Source organism: Antechinus flavipes, chromosome 1 (assembly GCF_016432865.1).
Source record: "Antechinus flavipes isolate AdamAnt ecotype Samford, QLD, Australia chromosome 1, AdamAnt_v2, whole genome shotgun sequence".
NCBI classification, from domain to species: domain Eukaryota; kingdom Metazoa; phylum Chordata; class Mammalia; order Dasyuromorphia; family Dasyuridae; genus Antechinus; species Antechinus flavipes.
In genome coordinates, this window is record NC_067398.1 from 296456784 (window position 1) to 296480887 (window position 24104).

Below are 24104 nucleotides of genomic sequence, written 5' to 3' on the forward strand. Positions count from 1 at the left end.
TAATTGACTAACATTAGTTAATGTTCTTGACTTTTGCAAGGGATATGTCAATCTCATTGTTTTATTTTATTAGAAATTTCATTTTCTGTTTGGTGAAAATTGGAGATTATTTGCTATTCCCATTCTCTATGAGCTTTTAGAAAAGTGACCACTTTATTTTAGAGTGGGGTTGCACTGACGTGTAACCTGAGTCTGATGTTTTGAATTTGTCAAAGTCCTCTCTTATCATCCACCCTGGATTTCATACACTATTTTTATTTCCCTTGATCTCTCCAGCCCAAAGGTCATTCTTTTAGTCACAAAATATGAATAGTTTTAACTTTTTAAAAATCAGTTTTTATCCCATCTTACCCAATGCAACACATTATAATTTTACACACAAATTTTTGTAACCTAACTTGATTTCTGAGTATGCTAGAGACAAAAAGAAAATGATTTCTTTTTTATGGTAATTTCCACAAATTGGAATTGATATTTTAAAACTTAGTTCAATGATGTTAGAGACACTATTAACTTGTCTTATTTATGCAACTTTCAAGAAATCTGAAAGAGTGCATGTTATATGTGTATATGTTATACAATATACAACAGCATATGGAATTAATTTGTTAGCTATGGGTTTTGTTTTTAAATGGTGCAATCTTTCAAATATACTATAGTGTAATGGAAAAAATTAGGTATCAGATTTAGGGTTCAAGTTTTTCCATTATCTACTCTTATGACCTTGGGCAAATCTTATGTCCAGTCCCCTTATTTAGAAAAACTAGTATGTGGATTATCTAACCTGTAAGATCCTTTCTAGTTCTGTAATTTTGTGATTTTATGACTGCCTGTGACCTTTAAGACTTGGATACACTGTGCCACATTTATTGTTCATTAGGTCTCTAAGTGAGAGGCAGATGGTTCTAAATTCTAAACAGATGGTGGGAATGCTATTGTATTTTGCCAAACAATAAACAGGTACAACATACTGAAATTCAGAAAGGCATATCTATTTTGTTATGAATCATAAGTAACTGCTTACTTTGTTTAAAAGTGCATGATAGCATATTTATCAATTAAGTCTATAGTTTTACTGAAAAATTAATAATACACAATTGGGAACATATTTCAGAATGAAATGAGCTCCACTAATATCACATTTCTCCCTTAGTAGAATTTACTAATTGCATCAAGGAATATGAAAGGTGGATTCAAGTTTACAAGTTTTGGTATTCTTTATTTTACTTTTTGTGAAAATAACATTGCTATGTATGAAAATGAATGTGCTTCATCAAAATAATCACTGTTTACTATTCAAATATTATAGTAGGATTACATGTGAAAGTTTTGATTATATGCTATTAATTTTACCTATCCAGATTAAGCCTTGAAGCAAAAACTTTAAAAACCAACAACTATGCCATCTGGACTAAAGAAAACAAAAATCCATCAATGGGAAAAGAGAATTCATTCTTTTAAAAGACTTTTAGCAAGATGACAAAAATCTTTATTGTAAGAAAATAGATCTAAAAAAATGATATTTTCTTAATTTCTACAAAACATAAAAAGAATGCCAAGCGCATCTATGATGTCATAAGGTAGCATTTTTTAAGATTATATGTATTATACATAGTAGGTTAATACATGTCAAATGAAAGTATGAATAAAAATAGGTAACAAAGGATTTCTTCTAATGCAAGTAAAATTTAAAATGTTAATTGAAAAATAGTATGTTTTACAAAGATGCAGTGTATTTTATTTCTAAATAATTTTTTAAAAATTCAATAAAATATCTATACTTTAAAACAATCAGATTTTATTACTACTTATGGAATAAGACAGATAAATGTGACAGTATTCCTGTTGCCTTTACCATAAATTTTTATAGAAGCAATACAGCTTACACTACATATATGTGTCTACATAAGGGAGACAACACTATGAATTAAATAAAGGACTACTAGCTTTGGAATAATTGAGTTCCTGTCTTGCCTGATACACATGAGTTATGTGACTGAGAGTAAGCAGTTTAGTCACTCAGTTCTCCAGACAAACAATAAAAAGGTACAATATGCTGAAATTCAGCAAGTCATATCTACTATGTTATGAACCACAAGTAACTGATTACTTAGGTTTTCAAGGCAATAATTTTTAGATATATTGCTGATCTACATTGTTGTAAAGATTGTTTTACATTGTTGTAAATTTCCAAATCAGAAATTTCCCATGCTAATGAAATCTCAGGTCTGAACAAAGTTAGATAAAAAGTGTGTATGTGTATTTGTGTTTATGTCTAAATCCAATTACATATGATTTGTAACTAGGCATCTTTCTATGAAAAATAATGTATTTTTTCCAAAATTGTCATAATATTTACGCTTGAAGTCAACACTTTTCCTCTTAACCTACTTTCTCTCAAAAGTGGGTAATCCTATAATTGAAAAAATTAAAGTAAAATCTTAACGTGACTATTTTCTATCTACTTTTTAATGCCAATGAAATACCTTTAGAAGATGATATTTTCAGGTCTCTATAATATTATCATAGTGACATTATTGTCCAGAAGACAACATTAAGATAAATAATTTATTCCACAAATTCTGGAATTTCAACATGTTACAATTGTATTAAAAATAATTTTTTGGCACTACTATGTCCTTCTTCCCCCACCAAATAAAAATATTGTGTGACATGTTTATATTTAAATTAAAATTAATTTTGCTTCGTGACAGTGCTCAAGATAGGTAGAGGTATGGGGAAAAGGTATTCTAAGAGGAAGGAACATAGGCAAAATTGGAGAAACAGGAAAGTATAGGAAGTACATGAGTGTTCAAGACAGTAGGTCAGATTTGCTAGAGAACAGAATATAGTCTGAAGTTTTAGAATACTGAGTGGAGTTTGATTCTATAAAGTACTGACTGAAAGGAGAATTTTGTCCCATGGCCAAATGCTTCAGAATGATTTTTCAATCTCAGTTTAACTAATAATGTCTTCTTCCCTAGATAAAGAGAGTGAACAGGGGACTTATTTTCATTATTACAGTTTCCCAAAGAGCTGTCATACCATAAAATAGTAAGGGGGCTTCCCAATAATTGCTTTTTGGGTCCTAGAACAAACATATACTTGAATTCGATTTCTAACCCAGGTGCTGAAGCTTGGATTTACTTGGTCAGTATTCTATCCATTGCACTATCTAATGGCCTTGACAGTAACTTTTAGTGGCAATCTGAGGTTGCCTTTCAGTACCAGAGTAATCAGATAATCAATAATAATAGAAGAATGGAATAAATGGAGGAAATTAACACATGGATCAGGAATTTTAGTTCATATATTTGGAAACTTCCCTATATAAAAAATTGCTTATCCTGAATAATACACATCATTTTGCCAACAGAAATTCAAACAATTAACAAGTACAAGTAATCAATGTGGAAAATGGTAGTACACAAGTAACACTTTTTTTTCCTAAAAATAATTTTCCTCTGATTTCTTTCTGTAGTCTGACTGAGGTGTTTTCAAAGATTAGATCTGAATTGGAATTAAAGACAATGGGAAATCATTGACAATACGCTATCATAAAAGACTCAATAAACATATCCTCAGAATAATTTCTTCATACAGCAAGCAAGAGGGATTCTAATCATAATGATCATTCATTGAATTTTCTTCCATAAAGAGGAAAGCCTTTCATTTTTTTTTATTTAGGAGAGAATAATGCTAACTTTTATGCACAGGTGTTTCCAAATCATAAACCTTCAAGGCTCTGCTACTCTACTTTAGTGAAGTATTCCTTCGAAATACTGTTTAGTGCAAAAACAAAGTATTTAAGTGCAAAATGAGTGGCACTTAAAGAAAAGTTGTTATTCTTGCTTAATCATATCCATCAGATCTTTCTCTATTCCTTCATTACTTAGTTTATTTAAGCTGTAGTAGCGATGCACAATTTTCTCAGCTGTGACCACCACAACTCGGAGTCCGTGGGTATCTTCACCTAATTGGCAGCCAATTGCAGATGATACCACCATGTCGAGGTTGTTGTAGAATCCACCAGCATTCCTATGATAGTGTCCAGAGAATACAGCCTTAATGCCTATTAATTAAAAAAAAAAAAGAAATCTTCATAATTGTGAGACATGAAAGTCGACCATTCACATCAATAAGTACTTAAACTATTTATGTATGGTATCATAAATAGTAAGAAATCAGACTACTTAAGTGATATTTCTGGTTTTGTTAGCCCAACTCATTTCCAGAAAATAACACCAGTAGCTTTCTGACTCCAAAGAAAGTCAAGAGACAAATATATACAAAAGTATAGTGCATACATGCTCCACTGTGCATAGAATATACATGTTGTGATTGAATGGGTCATTCTATATGTGGAGAATTAAACATGCACTAATTATATACATGCTGCGAACTTTGCAATTCATTATGACTTTGATAGCATTCTTAGATAGAATTTCCAAGTCATTTGCCCTATGATTTTTGAAGGGAAATAAGATAGTTAGAATTAAGCCTGCCTGAGGAGCTTGCAAAAGCCTGACATATAAAGCAGTTGGCTTTTTGCACAGTAAACTATGTTTTTGAAATTTTACTTTTTATACTTAATTCATAGTTGTAAACTACACTATTTTGGAAGGAAGTCAGGCAATTTCGAAAGTATTTGAAATTAGTAATTGTAAATAAGTTCTTTTATGTTCAAATTTCATACTATTTTTGTTGGCATTCTCAAAGAAAAGTACATTAATGGTTATTTTTCATGTGAACAGCAAAGCTTTTTTTTTTTTTTTAAACCAAGAATCCAATTGGATATTTTAGGTTTTAACGATATGATACTTTAAAAAATTTTGTTGTCTTGTACTGTCCTGCTTATAGTAAATAACAGCAAATATAATCACAGAAGCATTCTCAGATTGGTCATGGTGCTTAAAAACTCTAGGGATATGTATGAAAAAGACAACTTGTGAATTAATCAGTCCTATTCATAACCTGTTCCTTTTCTTACAAAGAAGCTGCCTGCTTAATAAAATAAAAAATAAAGTATGCAACTTCTTGTGGCACTATTAATGCCGTCCAATATATTCTACATATGATTGCTTGGAGAGTCTTCTCAAGACAGTTATGATCCTACAATTCTCCCAGTTAAAAAACTGTCCAGTTCCAATTTTTACTGTATAAAGTCTAAATTTTTCAACCTGTTGTTATTTCTTTAGAATTTAGTCCTTACCTAATTGTCAAACTTTATCACCTAAACCTTAAGAAAAACAACAAATAAGCAACTGTCTTATTTTCCCCTTATCTTTAGGGCTCTTGACAAAACAATTTTTTTTTTTTTTTTTTTTGGCCACTGATAATTTGAAACATGAGCATTTTGGCCCTAATACCAGAGAATGGAAACTGAAAATATGTTTTCAGCTATGTCTAGTCGTGTTGGCTCTGCTTTACTCCAGATACAACTAAGATAAAGGGAACCAATTACAGAATCATAACAAGTCAGAACAGAAGGAATTCTAAAGATTAATTTTAGTCCAACCTTTCTTATTTTTACAGACTAAGACTCAGAGATATGAAGTGAACTGTCCCAGTTAAAAGAGTTAGTGGTAAGAGCTTAGAATTCTTATGTTCAAAGTAGAACAATTATCACTTACTTCTATTAGGTGCCACTATTCTTCCACAGAGATCTGCAAACCTCAGAAACACTTCGTTTCTCCTTGTCCCTTACCTTGCCTTCCATAGCCATCAGCTGGAGTGTTGTCGGTTCTCCATTTCTTGCAATAATCTTTCTCTTCATATACAAGTCTAGTTCAGGTCTTTATCACTTTCCTAGACTACTGAAATAGCTTCTTAATTGGTTTCCCTCCCTTAATGTCTCCATCTTTCATGTAGCTGCCAATGTGATAGAAATTCTTAAATGGTCTCTTGCTTAAAAAGCTAAGACAAACTTCTATTTAAGTCTTCACTTCACACCCAGCATTATTCACTGCATCACTTAACTACCCCAAGTACTCTCCTGCTTTTGAATCTTTTTTTTCTTTTCATTTTAATGTTTCTCTGTTATTTCTCACTCTGTCATGCTTTCCCTTCAATATCATAGCTTATTTTATTCTTTTGTCAAGTTTACTTCTTTGAACATGTGAAATGCTTTCTTGCTTCTAGATTTTTGCTTGTTTCTCCCATTTGGAATGCCTACCACCTGTGCTTCAAACTATCAAGATCAAATTAAAAAAAAGATCACACTCATTTCAAAGGCCCAACTTGAATGTGATCTTCCTGAAGCCTTCTGTTCCCCTCAAATAGATAAAATATTTTTCTCTATGAACTCCTATTGTAAATAACTATCTTATAATTTATCTCCCAAGCTCCAATCTTGTATCTCTATCTACTGAACATCTCACACTGGACGTTTTAGACATCTTAAAACTCAACATGGCCAAAATACACACTTTCCAAACCTTTCCTTATTCCTACCTTCATTTATTTCTATGGAGCTTACCACCCTCCCACCTCAGTCAGCCACACTCCCAACCCAGAGGGCATCCTTAGGCCCCCATATACTCTCTTAGCATTCACCTTCACCACCCTTCCTCTCCCCCCATTGGTTTCTCTTCTTTTTTACTTAGGCCAACCACTAAGCATTTCCTGAGCTCCTTCTAAGAACTGTCCTAAGCTACTTTTCTTACATCTCTGATCATCAGCCTGGTGCAGGCCACCACATCCTGCCCAGATTACCACTGGAGGGTTTCTCGAGTCTCTTCCCCAACTCCAGTTCATCTTCTACTTAGCTATCAATCTGATCTCCTTAAAGTATGGGTCTGATCACGTTACCCTCTACTGGATAAATTTCAGTGGATTCTTATCACATTAAGATCAAATACAGAATCCCGATCGACTTTTACAGCTCTTTGTACCCCGGCCTCCTCCTGTTCTACCAGACTTTTTATGCCTTACTCCCTGACACCTTCCCACCCTCGGCCTCCACCCCAAAACACTCTGAGAGTCTCCAGGAGAAATAATGAAGGAAGGAGAGCCACCATGAGGCTGGTCAAAGATAGAATGTTTCTCTTCCAGTCCTTCTTAGCCCTTATATACCCTATTACAATTATATCATTACAGCATACTATGTATGTGTGGACTAGGGAAACATTACATCACCATACTAAATATTAAGTATATATGTGAACTAACAACTATTATTTATCTCATCAGTCACACTGAGTAAACACCCTGCTGTAAGCATCTTTGCTTCAAGTATATTTTTCCAGGGTTCCCCAATATCTGCAGTCCTCTACAAGATAAGATGCATAGTTTTCCCACATCCCTTCCAACAATTATCATTATCTTTTCCTGTCATCTTAGCCAATCTGAGATGGAAATAATTATCATATTCTGACACATTTTGAGATCCTTACACTATAATTAAAGATGGCTATCCCTCCTGTCATCTTCAAATATGATAATAAGTACAGCATCTATATATTTATCAAAGTCATTGCCAAAAATAAAATAGCCCCCAAAACAAATCCAAGACATTCCACTAGAGGCGTATCCTTAAAGATGACTTTTGACTACCCTTATGTCAACTATGCAACCAATTCTTAATATTACCTAACTTTACTATCATCTCATCCACATAATTCCATTTTCAAGAGTTGTAGAAACTGTTTACGTAGACTGTATTGTAGAAACTGTTTACTTAGATGTCAGCAAAGCATTTAGCTGACATCTAAGTAAATATTTTCTACAATATCCCTTTAACTAGTTTAGCCATCTTTTTTTTTTGGGTAGGAAATTTCCTTAGTTAGATATGATCTAATCTTGGTAAAGCAATGTAACTCTAAAACATCACTCTTTTCCTTTTCAGATCTTTAAAAATCATCTCCTCCAGAATACATTCTACAGTTTAGTCAGAAGTTGGACTCAGACTTATTGCCCAATAGTATTCTGAACTCTGACACTACTCTGTTCCAAACATTTGTGCTCCTTCATTCCTACAGCATCTCTCCTGTTCTCCACAATCTTTCAAAGACTATATCCTTATCAATTTCTTTTACCAGTTCTTTCTATATGCTTGCACACCCTATTACAATTATATCATTACAGCATATTATGTATGTGTGGACTAGAGAACCACTACATTACCATACTAAATACTAAGTATATACATGAACTACACATTATCTCATCAGTCATACTGAGTAAACACCCTGCTATAAGCATCTTTGCTTCAAGTATACTTTTCCAGGGTTCCCCAATATTTGCAGTCCTCTATATCTCCCACTTTCTTTTATTTTAGAACACAGGTGGTCACGTCCTCCCTGACTTCTCAGGAAACAGGTAGGCATCTTTGCTTCAAGTATATTTTGTGTCCTTATCATCAGTTCTTTTTATATGCTTGCATTCAGTTTGCCTAGGCCTAATCATTCAAACTCATTGAGCTGACTTCTTATTATCTTCCTACTTAAGGGTTTTCAATTCTTGATGATCAATTTTTGTTCACTCATTAAAACATCATTTACCCTATGCCAGGGGCTCTATTTTTTCATTAGTCCTCTTGCCACCACCACTAATATAATTAAGTCCTTTTTGTTGACCTTAGTCTTTAGCAACAGCATCATCTCATTCCAAAAGTTCTTTCTTTTGGCTAAAATTTCTTTATGTGATTGGCCAACGACAAGTCATTGGCCAAAGATCACGGCAGACACCTACATGTCTGGTGTAGGAGGATCAATAGCAGCTGAAGTTAGTGCTACTCCTTTGAGATGGATATATGAAGGTGAAACAGAAGTTTTTACTCCTTTTGTAGTAGAAAAAATCCCCATCAATCTATGGGGAAGAGACATTTTACAGTAGTTAGAATTACAAATGAGTACTTCGGCATTTTAAGCAGGGCTGCTGTTGAAGGCCTGCCTGCACTCTCACTTGTTCCCATTCAATGGAAAACTGATACACCAGTCTGGGTAGAATAGTGGCCCTTAACAAATGAATAAATTCAGGCCTTATTTTACATAGTAACTTGACCAAGGACACTTACAACCTTCTCTAACTCCTTGGAATTCTCCTGTATTTGTTGTAAAAAAGAAATCTGGAAAAATGGAGGATGTTGACTGATTTAAAAAAAGTAAATAAACAGATGAAAACTATGGGAACTCTTCAGCCTGGAATTCCATCTCCTACTCAGTTGCCTAGAGAATGGCCTTTTTGGGTTATAGACATTAAGGATTGTTTCTATTTTATCCCTCTGGATCAGAAGGATATGAAAAGGTTTGCCTTTTCAGTCCCCAGTCTTAATTTAGCTGAGCCTTACAAAAGATATGAATGGGCAGTTTTGCCACAGGGAATGGAAAATAGCCCTACTATGTGTCAAATGTATGGGCTGCTGCTCTTACTCCAGAAAGAAAAGCATTTTCAAAAGTTATGTTGTGCTTGTGTGATACCTCTCATGCTGATGGATTTATGTGTATCTTTTTCAATTTCAGCCCAGAGAAAACCTGCTAACAGTATCTGGTTTGACTCACTATTTCTCTTTGGTGCCCACCTCCCTTCCTGAGATATCAGGGAGGACGTAACCACCTGTGTTCTAAAATAAAAGAAAGCGGGAGATAGAGGACTGTAGATATTGGGGAATCCTGGAAAAGTATAGTTGAAGCAAAGATGCTTACAGCAGGGTGTTTACTCAGTGTGACTGATGAGATAAATAATGGTTGTCTAATTCACATATATACTTAATATTTAGTATGGTGATGTAATGGTTCTCTAGTCCACACATAAATAGTATGATAGAATGATGTAATTGTAATAAGGTATATAAGGCCAAAGAAGGACTGGAAGAGAGACATTCTATCTTTGACCAGCCTTGTAGCGGCTCTCCTTCCTTCATCACTTCTTCACCTAGAGACCAAGGACTTGGGCTGATGCCAATTCTAGTTTATCCCCATTACAGATAATGCTTGCTCTTGGTTTTAAATAGAGAGTACTTATCATATTAAGAATAGTTCCACTTGTTCCCATGATTTCTTTTTTAATGGAAATCAGTGTTGTATTTTTTAAAAAGTCTTTTCTGCACCATTAATTATAATTACTTTTTTATTGATATATATGTTCTTGATATTACACCAGCCCTGCATTCCTGATATGGATCCCACTTATCATAATATATGATCTTTGTGATATACTGCTGTGGTCTGTTTGCTAGTATTTTATTAATTTTTTTGCATCAATGTTCACTAGGGAAATTGGTCAATAATTTTCTCTTCTTTTGCTCTTCTTAGTTTAGTTATCAAAATAATATTTGTGCCATAGAAGTTTTGTAGGATTCTTTTACTCACTTTTCAAATACCTTATAAACAGAATTGATTATTGTTTAAAAACAAAATTTGGTAAAATGTACTTACAAATCCATCTGGTCATGGAGATTTTTCTTAGAGAGCCCTTTTATGGTTTGTTCAGTTTAAAATGGGGTTAGTTAGGTGAGAGAAAGTTATTCTCTTTCCTATTCTGTTAATCTAGGGAATTTATATTTTTATAAATATAACTATTTTACTTAATACATGAGTTTTGTTTTTTTTTAACATCTGGACAAAATACCTAATATAGATTGCTTTAATTTCATCTTCATTGGTAGCCAGTTCCTGATTTCTTTCCTTCCTTTCTAAAAATTAAGTAATGGTTTATCTATATCTATTTTATTGTTTTTCTTATTAGACCAGCTCACAGTATTATTTGTTCAATATATTTTTTTTTACTTTCAATTTTATTTCTCCTTTTAATTTTCAGGTTTCCCAATTTGGTTTTTAATTGGATTTTCAATTTGGTTTTTTCTTTTTAAAATTGCATTGCTCTGCTCTTTCTCTCTTTTTTTAAAATGATGTATATGAAGTTATACATTTTCTCTTAATTTCTATGTGGGCTTCATCTTACAAATTTTATGTTGTCTCATTGTTGTCATTATTTTTAATGAAATTATTGTTTCTGGTATTTGTTCTTTGACCCACTCATTCTTTATGATTAAATAATTTAAGTTTCCAAATAAGTTTTAATCTTTGCTTTGATAGCCCTTTCTTGAATGTAATTTTTATTGTATTGTGGTTTGGAAAAGATGCATTTAATATTTCTGCTTTTCTTTATTTGTTTATGTAGTTTTTATATCTTATTATATGGCCAATGTTTATGGTGCAATGTGCAAGTGAGAAAAAGGCATATTACTTTCTATTCCCAATTTTCTCCGGAGTTATATCTAAATATTTATTCTTTTTCTTAACTTTAAAATTTATATTGTGATTAATTTAATTCTGAGATAGGAAAATTGAGGTCCCCCACTAGTACAGTTTTATTGTCTATTTTCTCTTATAATTATTTAATTTTTCCTGTAAGAAGTTGGATGCTCTGTCCTTTAGTAGATATATATTTGTATTCATATTACTTCAATGTCTTAACAAACTTAATTAGCAAAATTTAGTTATCTTTATTAACTCTTTTAATTAGGTCTAATTTTGCTTTTGTGTGAGATGATTGTTACCACTGCCTTTTTGGACTTCTGTTCAAGCATAATAGATTCTATTCAAACCCCTTATTTTAAATTTGTGAGAGTCTTTCTATTCCAAGTGTTTTTTGTAAACTACAATCCTCTAATTTGTAAAGTTTGTTAGTTTCTAAATCATTCTGCTCTCTACTTCCATTTTATGGGTGAGTCTATCCCATTTACTGTTATGATTGCTGTGCATTTCCCTCAATCCTATTTTATTTTATTTCTTCTTCCTTTCTTTCTCTCCCTCATTTTCCCCAGCCCTTTCCTCAAAAGTCTGTTTTGCTTTTGAATACTGACTTCCTTATTCCTTCTTTTCAAGCATCGAATGTTCAGGGAAGATTCATACCTCTGGTACAAAAGAGGCTAAGCTGTTTTCAGGGCTGAACATTTCCATAGTATCCTCAAAAGACCCTCATAAACCCATCAGTGCTGAAGCCTTTGACTTTATAACTCAGATTGAAGTCAATCCTTTTCTAGGTAAACTTCCAACTAAAGAATAAGTTCTGAATGTGATTGAATGTAACAGCAGACCGATTCTATTCCAGACAAGGAAGGGAGTCCACTGTTTATACAAAAGTTGACAGAAATTTTCTGGGTTATATGGTAAGAGGAGGTGATCTCCCAGGAATTTAAAGATGCCTCCATTGTCCATCTTTATAAAAAAAAGAAATATAAGTTGTCTTATGACTTTCTTAAGTCATTGCTGGCAAGATTCTTTCAAAAGTCCTCCTTAATTTAACAACTTGGTCCTTTCCCTAGAAGATGGTCACCTACTTGAGAGCCAGTGTGGCTTCAGAAAGAGTTCAGAAATGTGTGCTGCTAGGCAACTTCAGGAGAAATGCCAGCTGCAGAATATAGGTCTGGATACTATTTTCATTACTCTAATGAAAATTTTAATACTTTTAATACTATTTAAAAAATATTTTTAATCATGAGGATTTTAATACTATTTATATTAATTATTGTATTAATTAACTACTATATATTAAATATTTATAATATTTAATACTATTAATCATGAGGATTTGTGGGAAAGTATGGCAAAATTTGGTTGCCCAAGAAGTTCTTTACTACTATAGATTAGTTCGCTGTTTGGGAGGCTCTAAAGGAAAGTGTGGGAGAGAAGCAGTATGAGACTGCTTACCAAACTGAAAGTCTGCAGAATTATTGTGCTGATCTTATTGTTTTATAATTAAGACTGGACAGTCCACCAGCACCATGATAGGAAGCTGAAACGCTTCCATTTGAATTGTCTGAGGAAGATTCTGGCAAGGACTGGACACCGAGATCCTTTTTTGAGTGAATGGCTAATTCTACTGCAGAGAATGCAATTTTGATGGGCTGACTATGTTATTTGAATGCCAAAAGTATGTTTGCTGAAAAGTACTATTTTATGGAGAACTCACACAAGGGAAGTGCTCACATGATGGTCAGAAACATCAGTACAAAGACAATCTCAGGAATTGTGAGATGTGGGACACACGGGAAACCATACCCAGCATGGTATATCCTCATCAAAGATGGTATTGTATTCTAGGAACAAAGCAGAATTGCAATAGCACAAAAGAAATGTGAGATGCATAAATATAGACATCTCTATTCCAAATGTTCAAATGAATTGTGTCTGACCTTGTATTGATCTGATCAGTCCAAGTCAAACACACTTTACTTTGACCCCAACATAGTGATGTCATTTAAGGACAACTAACTAACTAATGAAAATTTTTTTATAGTTGGTTCTTCTTCTTCTTTTTTGCTTATTTTTTTTCTAGCTTAGATCTTAATTTTGAATTCTTTGTTAGAATTGTGCCCAACTCAACTCTTGGGGAGTCCAAGCACTATACCAAGCTTCAGGCTTTTTTGCCTTGTTATGTTCACAATTAATTCTAGAGGGTCTGGTAGGCTTTTGATGCTTTCCAGGTGGTGTAAGAGGTATAATTACAGCTCTCTTCTGGTCTATGACCTCTGCTGTCTTATTCCACAACTCTTCCTCCCTGGAACTGTAACCAATGCCTATGTAAGGACCCTGCTCCCTGTGAACTGGAACTGTGAACTAATGAGGGTCCTTGTTTTCTTGTAACCATAAATGCTCCTCTGACCTGGAATTGTGATATAAAATTAAGGCAATGGGGTTGTCAAATAGTATCCAGTTGCGGACCCAGTGACAGCAGAGGGGTCCACTTCTGAGAATTCCTAATATTGTTGCTGCTGCTGTCACTGTTGCCTCCAAGACCCACAGATGATGCTATCACATGGTCTTGACCAGTCCCTACACAACAGTGCTAGAGAACACTCTAAGAAATATCTCATCCTAATTTTTTGTTGGTCACGTAATTCCAGAATTTAATTTGATACATTAAAGATGTTTGGAAAGGGATTTTGGGAGAGTTAGGCTGGAATAGAATGCTCCCTCTATTCTGCATCTTGGCTCCACTTCAAATGTTTCCATTTAGATCCATTTCAAATCAGATAGAAAAGTAGAATTCACAGTTTAACACCATGGTCTAATATATAAAAGCTATCTATAGAAATAGCCATTTCATGAAAGTTATGTTTGAAGTACTAAGAATATAAGTCACTTATTTTCTTTTAATCTCATATTTTTATTCTATTTGAATATACATGTATATTATACACACACACACATATACATACATACACCCACCCCCCCCATAAGCACATCTATTTGACATACCACATAGATCTTGCATAGTCAGCCAGAGCAATCATTGAGAAAATGTTGTAAATATGACAGGCAGGTGGCAGTAGTAGAGTGTCAGACCTGTCAGGAAGGTATGAGTTCAAATCTAGTCATAGATACCTATTGGCTAGATGACCCTGGGCATAACCACTCTGCCTCAGATTTCTCATCTTTAAAAGTGGAATAATAATAGCACTAAATGAAGTTAATGAGATAATATTTGTAAAAGCTCTTTGCATATCTTAAAATTCTATAAAATTCTACATAGGTATCATTAGTCACATCCAAAGTATAAATTCCTTGATAAGAAATTCATTTAACAACAAATAGAAACCTACAGAAAAAGAGAAATAACTAAAGTATACTTTGGGTGTAAAACATTCATAAAAAGAGATGCAGGTGAAGTCTGGCCTGACTGGGAATGTTACCTAATCAGATATAAGTAACCACTTTTACATCAAAGAGACCAAAAAGAAGTGACAGATGTTTAACAAGTAGACTTTGGAGGTGCAAATTGCTAACATAAAATCTTGTTTAAATACCAATGAATACTTTCAGTAAGAGGCTCATTTTTAAGTTAACATACTTTGGTTGCCAGCTTAGGAACTTTGAATTCCAGTATAATTACCCTCACCAGAATTTCACTAATAAGCATTTAAAAATAAAATAAAACAAAACATCTGTTATCCAAGACCCGCAGTGTATTATAGAGAAACTAAAAGATCTGTGCTCTAGTGGTTTGGCTGATCAAACCTCTGGCATTTCTATAATTCTAGGTGCAAAGTAATTATAGGAAATGACCATAAGACTCTCAATCTTCCTAAAACATTGGATCTAAATTCTAATTTCATGATATGATTCCATAAACTGAAATTCCACTGTACATACAAATGAGGAGACTACTGGCTAGGAAGCCCACGATGGAGGCTAAATTTTAGCAGAGATTCTAAGTGGGCAATGATTCCCTGTGTATAGGAGAGTGAACTTCCCCTGAAGAGGTTCTATATTACGGAGGAAATGTGGAATCTCCTAATTTTCTTTTTCGTTCACAAAAAGAAAAGTATGCAAACAAATCCACTTTTGTACATAGCAAGATTTCTGGAACTATAGCATGACAAAATAAAAAGTTGATCTGGTTCCTGTCTTCTCCTCAAGGGAGCTTATCTTTCATTCACTCTGCTAGTCTAGACGAAAGAATTCTTATTGCTGGAACAGCTCATAGTCACTTACTTACTCAACATTGTTAAGTGTAACTTGTCCCAGGGTTTGGAAAATATATCAATTATTTTTTCATCTTTTTGCCTCTGAAAATATATAAACTGAAAATTGAAAACTCTCTCATTTCACACTGAGACAACCCTCTTCTAGTTTTTACTATCCAAACCACAGTACAAATAAAAATCAAAAAATCTCATCTTTCCTACTAATATCAGTCAGAAATTTTGAAATTAAGTTCAATAGAACTGGGCCTTCAGAAAACATTTTTCAAACTATTTCTGAAAGAACAATTCCATTAAAATAGTCAGGGACTAATTTACACAATACTTTAAAAATACCTACCTCTTAATCTATAAATTCTGAGATACTTAAATTTCTTATTTCTTTAGAATTTTGGGGTTCTTTTCTTTTTTATTGCTTTGATTAGTTTCTGTTAATATTATATTTTCCCCTCAATTATAGGTAAAACCAATTTAAATCTTCCTTTTTTCCTTCAAATTTTGATTCCAAATTCTCTCCTGCCCTTCCTCCCCTCTCCATCTCATTGATAAGACAAGCAATTTGATACAGGTTTTACATCTGTAATTGTACAAAACATATTTCTATATAAGTCAGTCTGCGAAAGAAAACACAACATTTTCTTCCCCCAAAATAAAGAAAAAAGTTATCTTTGATCTACACCCAAGTTCTACCAGTTCTTTCTCTTGAGATGGGCAGCACATTTCATCATAAATCTTATAGCAATTACCTTGGGTCACTGAATGGCTGAGGATACTTAAATTATTCAAAGGATACTTAAGTTATTCATAGTAAATCATCATATAAGGCTGTTGCTACTTTGAACAATGTTCTCCTGGTTTTGCTTATTTCACTTTGCATAAATCCGTAATGTCTTTCCATGTTTTTGTGAGAATATCCTGCTTATCATTTCTTTTCTTTTCTTTTTGGCTGAGGCAATTGGGATTAAGTGACTTGCCCAGGGTCACACAGCTAGGAAGTGTTAAATGTCAAATTTGAACTTGGGACCTTCTGATTTCAGGGCTGTGCTCTATCCACTGCACCACCTAGCTACCCCTCTGTTTATCATTTCTTAAAGCATGGTAGAATTCCATCACAACCATAAACAATAACTTCTTCAGACATCCCCACAATTTCTAATTCTTTGCCACCACTAAAACAGTTGCTATAAATACTTTTTGTACACACAGATCCTTTTTGTTTGCTTTTGGGATACAGACCTAGTAATGGTATTCTTGGTCAAAGGATATGCATGGTTTTATAACCTTTTGGATATAATTCTAAATTGCTCTCCAGAAAGGGTGAATCAGTATACAATTTCAACAGTAGTACCTTAATTAGTGCTTTAATTTTACCACATCCCCATTTCCTTTTTGGTCATATTAGCCAATCTAGCAGGTATGAGATAGTAGCTCAAATGGATTATAGATAGCTTTAATTACTTTGTCTGAAAACTTCTTGTTCATACCCTTTGATCATCAGCCAAAGAATGGCTCTTATTTCTATAAATTTAATTCCATTTTCTATGTTTGAAAACTGAAATATTATAAGAGAAATTTACAATAAATTTTTTCCTCACAGTAAAGACTACCAACTATGTATTTCCCTCCATTGTATTTCTACTATTTATCTTACTTTGTTGTTTTGTCCATTCTTAAAAGTGTTTTGATTCTGATTTTTACATCCTCCAAACTGCTTTCTCATCTATCAGCTCTATCCACTGCTTTGAAAAATTTTGTTCTAGAAGGTGTCATAAGAGTCACATGAGTAGGGTGAGTGAGTGATATCAATATGAATTTGAAATGAACATCCAAAACTCTTAAAAATGCAAGCAATAGCTTGAATAGGACTTATATAGTTATGAGAAACATGCCTGGTTACACTGACCAAATAATTGTTTATACTGGTTAGGATCTACTTATCATGAGTTACTATTAAATGTTTATCAATACATTTGAATATTGGTATAAAGAACTTGGACCACAGATTACATTAGCAAAAAGCAGATTGTTTGATTTCTTTTTGAAAATGATTTGCAATGAACTTAAGTTGCAACTCTAACTTATGGCAGAATGGCTTAGAAACCTAAGCCTAAGCAAAGTGGAAACAGAAAAGACATTCCTGTAAGGACATACATAATATTTGAGAAGATACTGTACTGTGAGCTTCCTAAATTTTGGAGTTCAGAGAGGGTCAGCTTTTGCTTCATCAGATACCAGACCAGATGGAATCAAGTCCCAATGATCAATGTCTATAGTTTTAAGGGCTTCATTTATCAGACCATATTCCCTGTACCTGTCAACCGCAACCCTGAAATCTATCATTTCCACCATCCTGGTCATGGTAAGACTGTTTGAAGATAGTTTGAATGACGTTGGGCTGGGTTATTTTCTATTTACACAACTCAGAGAACTTAGATGATTTACTCTATGTAGATTGGTAATAAATATAAGACTTTTCCTCTTCTTTACTAAGTAACAACTAAAAAGTGCATATTAAGACCCCTGTTAAGGTATATAAATGCAATTTCATTGAATGTCTTTCTTTGAAAGATACATTCTTAACTCTGCCCATTCTTTTTTACATAATATCCTAGGGATCTGTTCTCAGAAAATCAATAATAGAACTAAAACAGAAGTTTACGTGCTAAAAAAAAAAAAAGAATCAGATGTTTGACATTTAGTATATTTAAGTTATGGATGTCAATAAGAGACTAAAATAGTTAGGTGAGACTATATGTGACTGAATAGAGAACAATTATTTTAATATCAAATGGAGATGCTTCTGCTCTGAGGTTCAAGATTTCACTCTCTTAGGCATCGATGTTCTTATCCTTTTACTTTAGAAAGTAATTCAGATAAGAAACAAGAGGGCTGCCATTTTTTCCTTATTCATTAGTCATTTTCATTCAAGCAGTCATTAACAATTGTAGAATTTCTGTAGTTACTACTCATAATAGGCTGTTCATTCCCACAGTTTTATTAAGCACTTATGCTATACAAGGTCCATATGTGAACCTGCTCTGATGCCTTCTTGAAATGTGGAAGTGATTCTAGGTCCTGAGAGGCAGTGCCACTGATGGACAAACTATGACAGGTGCTATTAATTCTGGAAAGGCTTCAAAAAAGCCCTTTCAAAGCTTAGTTTGAGTGCTATTTGTTACAAAAGGCCTTTCCTGATTCCTCCGATTATTGGTGCCTCCTCATAACCATCATACCATCACACATTTACTATGCCCATATACCAAAAATGTAACATATATGAAATTATACTTATATTTGCTTAGAGGTATACATGTTGTTTCCCTGATAGAATTTAAGATCCTTGAGGACAGAGAGTATTTCATCTTTGTGTTTATGTCCCCAAAGCCTACTACAACACCTAGTATACAGCAAATGTTTAATAAATGCTTATCAATTGATTGATCATGATCCCAATGATATGCATGGCTGTTATCTTAGGGGTAGCCAAATTTAAAGAGACTAATCATGAGAAGGCTGATGACTGGGTGATCTGGCAATGACAACCCAGAAAATAAAAAAAATAAAAAAAAAAAAAACACAAAATGGCCCTCAGTATCATAGTACCCAAAAAGTAGGCAAAGGATACAAAAGATCATACAGTTCAAAAGTCTTCTTAATTGACATGTATGATGTCTACTTTTGAATCCAGAAAGAATTTCTTATATAGATGTGAGAACCTCTAGATATTGCAAAATGCACTGACAATTGCATTAAGTCTGAGGATGCTGCAACATCTCTTAAATAAGAACCATTATCATATACTAATAATTTGGAACTTGTTTAACTTCCTATGTTAGGAGGAACTAAACAAACGAAGAATACCTACTGTCTACATGAGGGTCAAATCTAGTCCAGTGTCTAATTCTGTACTGTTTGTCCTGTGTTTTTGTATAGTCCATGAGCTAAAAATTATTTTTACATTTTGATAGCAAAATGATAATGGTAGAAAGTAATGACAGAATATTATTAGCTCATAGGTTGGTACAAAAACAGGCAGTGGGGTAGATGTGGCCCATATGCAAACTCTTAATCTTGAGAATGATATTATACAATGAGGTATATAGCTCATTGAGTTGGTTGAAGAGTATGCATATCTTGAACAGATGTTATGGGCCTAGAAGTTTAGAGGAGGTTGAGAGGAGATTGGATTGCATTTGGGAAACTGTGGTAGTACTTTTGATGACCCCTTAAGTTTTTCACTTGAAAAAAGTACCGTTTTTTTTTAACCACAAATATTATTCTGCTAATGCTATATAACTGAGACGCAGGGAATATCACAGTGTTTAAATAATCAAAGCTATTGATTATCTAACAGGGCATGGGAAAGATACATGATGAGTGTGAGAAAGTTGCAGCTTATTACCAAAGAACTGTACAGCAGTGGGATTTACAAGAAAAATGGAAAATGGCAGAGTAAAGAAAGGGACTTGCCTAAGCTCTTCCAAATTCCTTCCAAAGAATATAATACTTCAAAACAAATTCTGGAGCTGCAGAACCATCCAACAAACAGGGCGAAACAATCTTCTAACCTGAGACAACTCAGTACATCAGTAGGTAAGATCTATCTTACTGGGGTGAGAACAGAGCCCAATTCAGAGCAGACCATATCCAGCAAGCAGGCAGCATGCTTTTGGAGCAAACTGAATGAGCAGTGGCAGCTTGAGGGTTCTCAACCCACAGACATAAGGTAGTTGGACAACTGATCAGAAGTATTTTCTAGTATTCTGGTCAGGGCTCTGTTGAGCATATGTCCATATGTGGTTCCAAGCTGCAGTCTCAGGGCAAGGAGGAACATGTGGCAGCAGGATAGCAGAGAACCTGATCACAGCTCCAGGGCTCACAGACCAGATAACAGACTATGAGAGCAGTGACCTTTACCACCTTTGAAGGACTGAAAACTTACAGACCATCAGAACTTTGAAAACAGTAGCACAAAAACTCCTGAAACTTGGGATTACGTCCCTTCTACCCTGGGAAGAGAGCCTAAATGGACTGAAAAAAAAAAGGGCAAACAACAAAAAAAGAGATGATCAAAAAATGTTCTTCCTCCATACTTTCAGGCAACTGTCCTGTGTGGTCTTCAAGTCATATATCATCTCTACCTCAAAAAAAATTACTATGGTGAGTGGGAAGATCAAAACACAAATTCAGAAGAAGATAACAAAAGTCAAGGCTGTTATATCCAAAGCCTCAAAGAAAAACATAAAGACCACAAAAGAATTCACAGAAGCCCTCAAAAAGGACTTTAAAAATTATCTAAGTAAAAAAGAAAAAAAAAAAAAACTGGGACAAGAAATGAGAGTCATGCAAGTGAATCATGAAAAAAAGTCAACAGCTTGGTAAAGGAGGTATAAAAATATTAAAGAAAACAAAAACTTAACATAATAGGCCAAATGGTAAAGGAGGCACAAAAATCCAAAAGACCTCCTTAAAGGGGAAAATTGGCCAAAAGATATAGAAAAAATGACTGAAGAAAAGAACTCCTTAAAACTGGGAATTAGGCAAGCGGAAATGAATGACTTCATGAGATACAAAGAAACAATAAAACAAAAGAAAAATAATTTTTAAAAAAGAAGAAGAAAATGTAAAATATCTCATTGGAAAAACAAATGACCTAGCAAATAGATCCAGGAGAGATAATTTAAGAACTGTTGGGCTATCTGAAAGCCGTTACCAAAGAGAGAGAGAGAGAGAGAGAGAGAGACAGAGGGACGTCATTTTTCAAAAATTATCAAGGAAAACTGTCATGATATCTTAGATTCAGAGAGTTAAAAAGAAAATGAAAGAATCTATCAATCACCTCTTGAAAGATCCCAAAATGAAAACTCCCAAGAATTTTAGAGTCAAATTTCAAAGTTCCCAGGTCAAAAAGAAAATATTTTAAGCAGCCAGAAAAAACAAAACAAAATGAACCAAAAAAGATGCAAATATCATGGAACCAAGTCAGGATAACATAAGATTAACAGCTTCTACATTAAAAGACTGGAGGGCTTGGAATATGATATTCTTGAGCGTAAAAGAAGGAGAATTACAACCAAGAAACACCTACCTAGAAAAAGTGAGTATAATACTTCAAGAGTGGAAAAAAAAAACATTTAATGATATAAAGGATTTTGAAGCATTCTTGATGAAAACATCAGAGCTAAATAGAAAATCTGACTTTCAAATACAAGACTCAAGAGTCATTACAAAGGTAATAAATGTACATGTACATGTACAAAGGTACAAAGTCCTATACAAATAGGAAAGAGAAATCAGAAAAGATTCAATAAGGCTAAACTGAAGATAATACCTGTAATTTACAAGAACTTTATCATTTAGCTGTACCAGATCTAAAATTATATTATAAAGCAGCAGTTACTAAAACCATCTGGTATTGGCTAAGAAATAGACTAGTTGATCAACGGAATAGGGTAGGTTCAAAGGACAAAACAGCCAATAACTTTAATAATATAGTGTTTGACAAACCCAAAGTTCCCAGTTTTTGAGATAAGAACACATTATTTGACAAAAATTGCTGGGAAAATTGGAAATTAGTATGGCAGAAACTAAGCATTGACCCACACTTAACACCGTATACAAAGATAAGGTCAAAATGGGTTCATGACTAGGTATAAAGAATGAGATTATAAATAAACTAGATGAGCATAGGATAGTTTATCTCTCAGACCTGTGGAAGAGGGAGGAATGTATGACCAAAGAAGAACTAGAGATCACTATTGACCACAAAATAGAAAATTTTGATTATATCAAATTGAAAAGTTTTTGTACAAATAAAATTAATGCAGACAAGATCTGAAGGGAAACAATAAACTGGGAAAACATTTTTACAGTTAAAGGTTCTGATAAAGGCCTCATTTCCAAAATATATAGAGAAATGACTCTTAATTTATAAGAAATCAAGCCATTCTCCAATTGATAAATGGTCAAAGGATATGAACAGACAATTCTCAGATGAAGAAATTAAAACTATTTATAGACATATGAAAATATGCTCCAAATCATTATTAATGAGAGAAATGCAAATTAAGACAACTCTGAGATACCGTTACACGCCTGTCAGATTGGCTAGAATGACAGGGAAAGATAATGCAGAACGTTGGAGGGGATTTGGGAAAACAGGGACACTGATACATTGTTGGTGGAATTGTGAACACATCCAGCCATTCTGGAGAGCAATTTGGATCTATGCTCAAAAAGTTATCAAATTGTGCATACCCTTTGATCCAGCAGTGTTTCTACTAGGCTCATACCCCAAAGAGATACGAAAGAAGGGAAAGGGATCTGTATGTGCCAAAATGTTTGTGGCAGCCCTGTTTGTAGTGGCTAGAAGCTGGAAAATGAATGGATGCCCATCAACTGGAGAATGGTTGAGTAAATTGTGGTATATGAACGTTATAGAATATTATTGTTCTGTAAGGAATGACCAGCAGAATGAATACAGAGGGGATTGGCGAGGCTTACATGAACTGATGCTAAGTGAAATGAGCAGAACCACAAAATCATTATATACCTCAACAACGATACTGTTTGAGGATGTATTCTGATGGAAGTGGATCTCTTCGATAAAGAGAGCCTTAATTGATCAAAGATGGACAGAAACAGCTACACCCAGAGAAAGAACACTGGGAAATGAATATAAACTGCTTGCATTTTTGTTTTTCTTCCTGGGTTATTTATACCTTCTGAATAAAATTCTCCCTGTGCAACAAGAGAACTGTTCGGTTCTGCCCACATATATTGTATCTAGGATATACTGCAACCCATTCAACATGTAAAGGACTGCTTGCCATCTGGAGGAGGGAGTAAAGGGAAGGAGAGGAAAAATCGGAACAGAAGTGAGTGCAAGGGATAATGCTGTAAAAAATTACCCTGGCATGGGTTCTGTCAATAAAAAATTATTAAAAAAAAATTAGATATAATAACAAGCAAAAAAAAAAAAGAACTTTATCATTAAATCAGAATTATTAAGGATTAGTAAACTATTATTAAGCCAAAAGGAAGAAACATGGAAGACATGGATATGAAATTGACTAGGATGGGATGATATCTAAAAAAATAAAAACTGAGGGGTGAGATAAAGGGATATACTTGGAGAAGGAAAAAAGGAGAAGCCAAATAAATAAATCATTTCACATAAAAGATCTATGAAAAAAGTTTTTACAGTGATGGGGAAGAGAATAATGGTGGCAGACAAAAGTTGAACCTTACTCTTAACAGGTTTAGCTCTAAGAGCCAATACACTCTCAGTTAGGTATAGAAATCTATCTTATCCTATACCCGAAAATAGGAAGAGGAAGGAATAGCAGGAGGAGGGAAAAGGCTGATAGAAGGAAGGCAGATTGGGGAAGGCCACTGGTCAGAAGTAAAACACTTTTGAGGAGGAATAGGATGAAAGGAGAAAGAGGAAAAATAGAATAGGGAGACATACACAGTAATCATAACAGTGAAAAAAAATTTAAAACAAGTTTTCTGATAAAGGCCTCATTTCTCAATCATATAGAAAACTGAGTTGAACATATGCATATAAGTCATTCCCCAATTGATAAATGATCAAAAGATATGTATATTTCATAATAAGAAATCAAAGCTACCTATAGGGAAAAAAAACAAGCTTTAAATCACTATTTATTAG

The 24104-nt window shown here is 33.8% G+C and overlaps 1 protein-coding gene across 3 annotated transcripts in view; it reads right to left on the reverse strand.

Moving 5' to 3' along the window:
• Positions 1-1192: 1192 nt before the first annotated feature.
• The window catches only part of CPPED1 (calcineurin like phosphoesterase domain containing 1), a 120580-nt gene continuing 97668 nt past the window's right edge, over positions 1193-24104 (reverse strand). For all 3 annotated transcript variants that reach the window (XM_051962994.1, XM_051963002.1, XM_051963011.1), the window contains exon 4: positions 1193-4072. In XM_051962994.1, the coding sequence (XP_051818954.1) occupies positions 3843-4072 (230 nt within the window). In that variant the 3' untranslated portion in view covers positions 1193-3842. The remainder of the gene's footprint in view (positions 4073-24104) is intronic.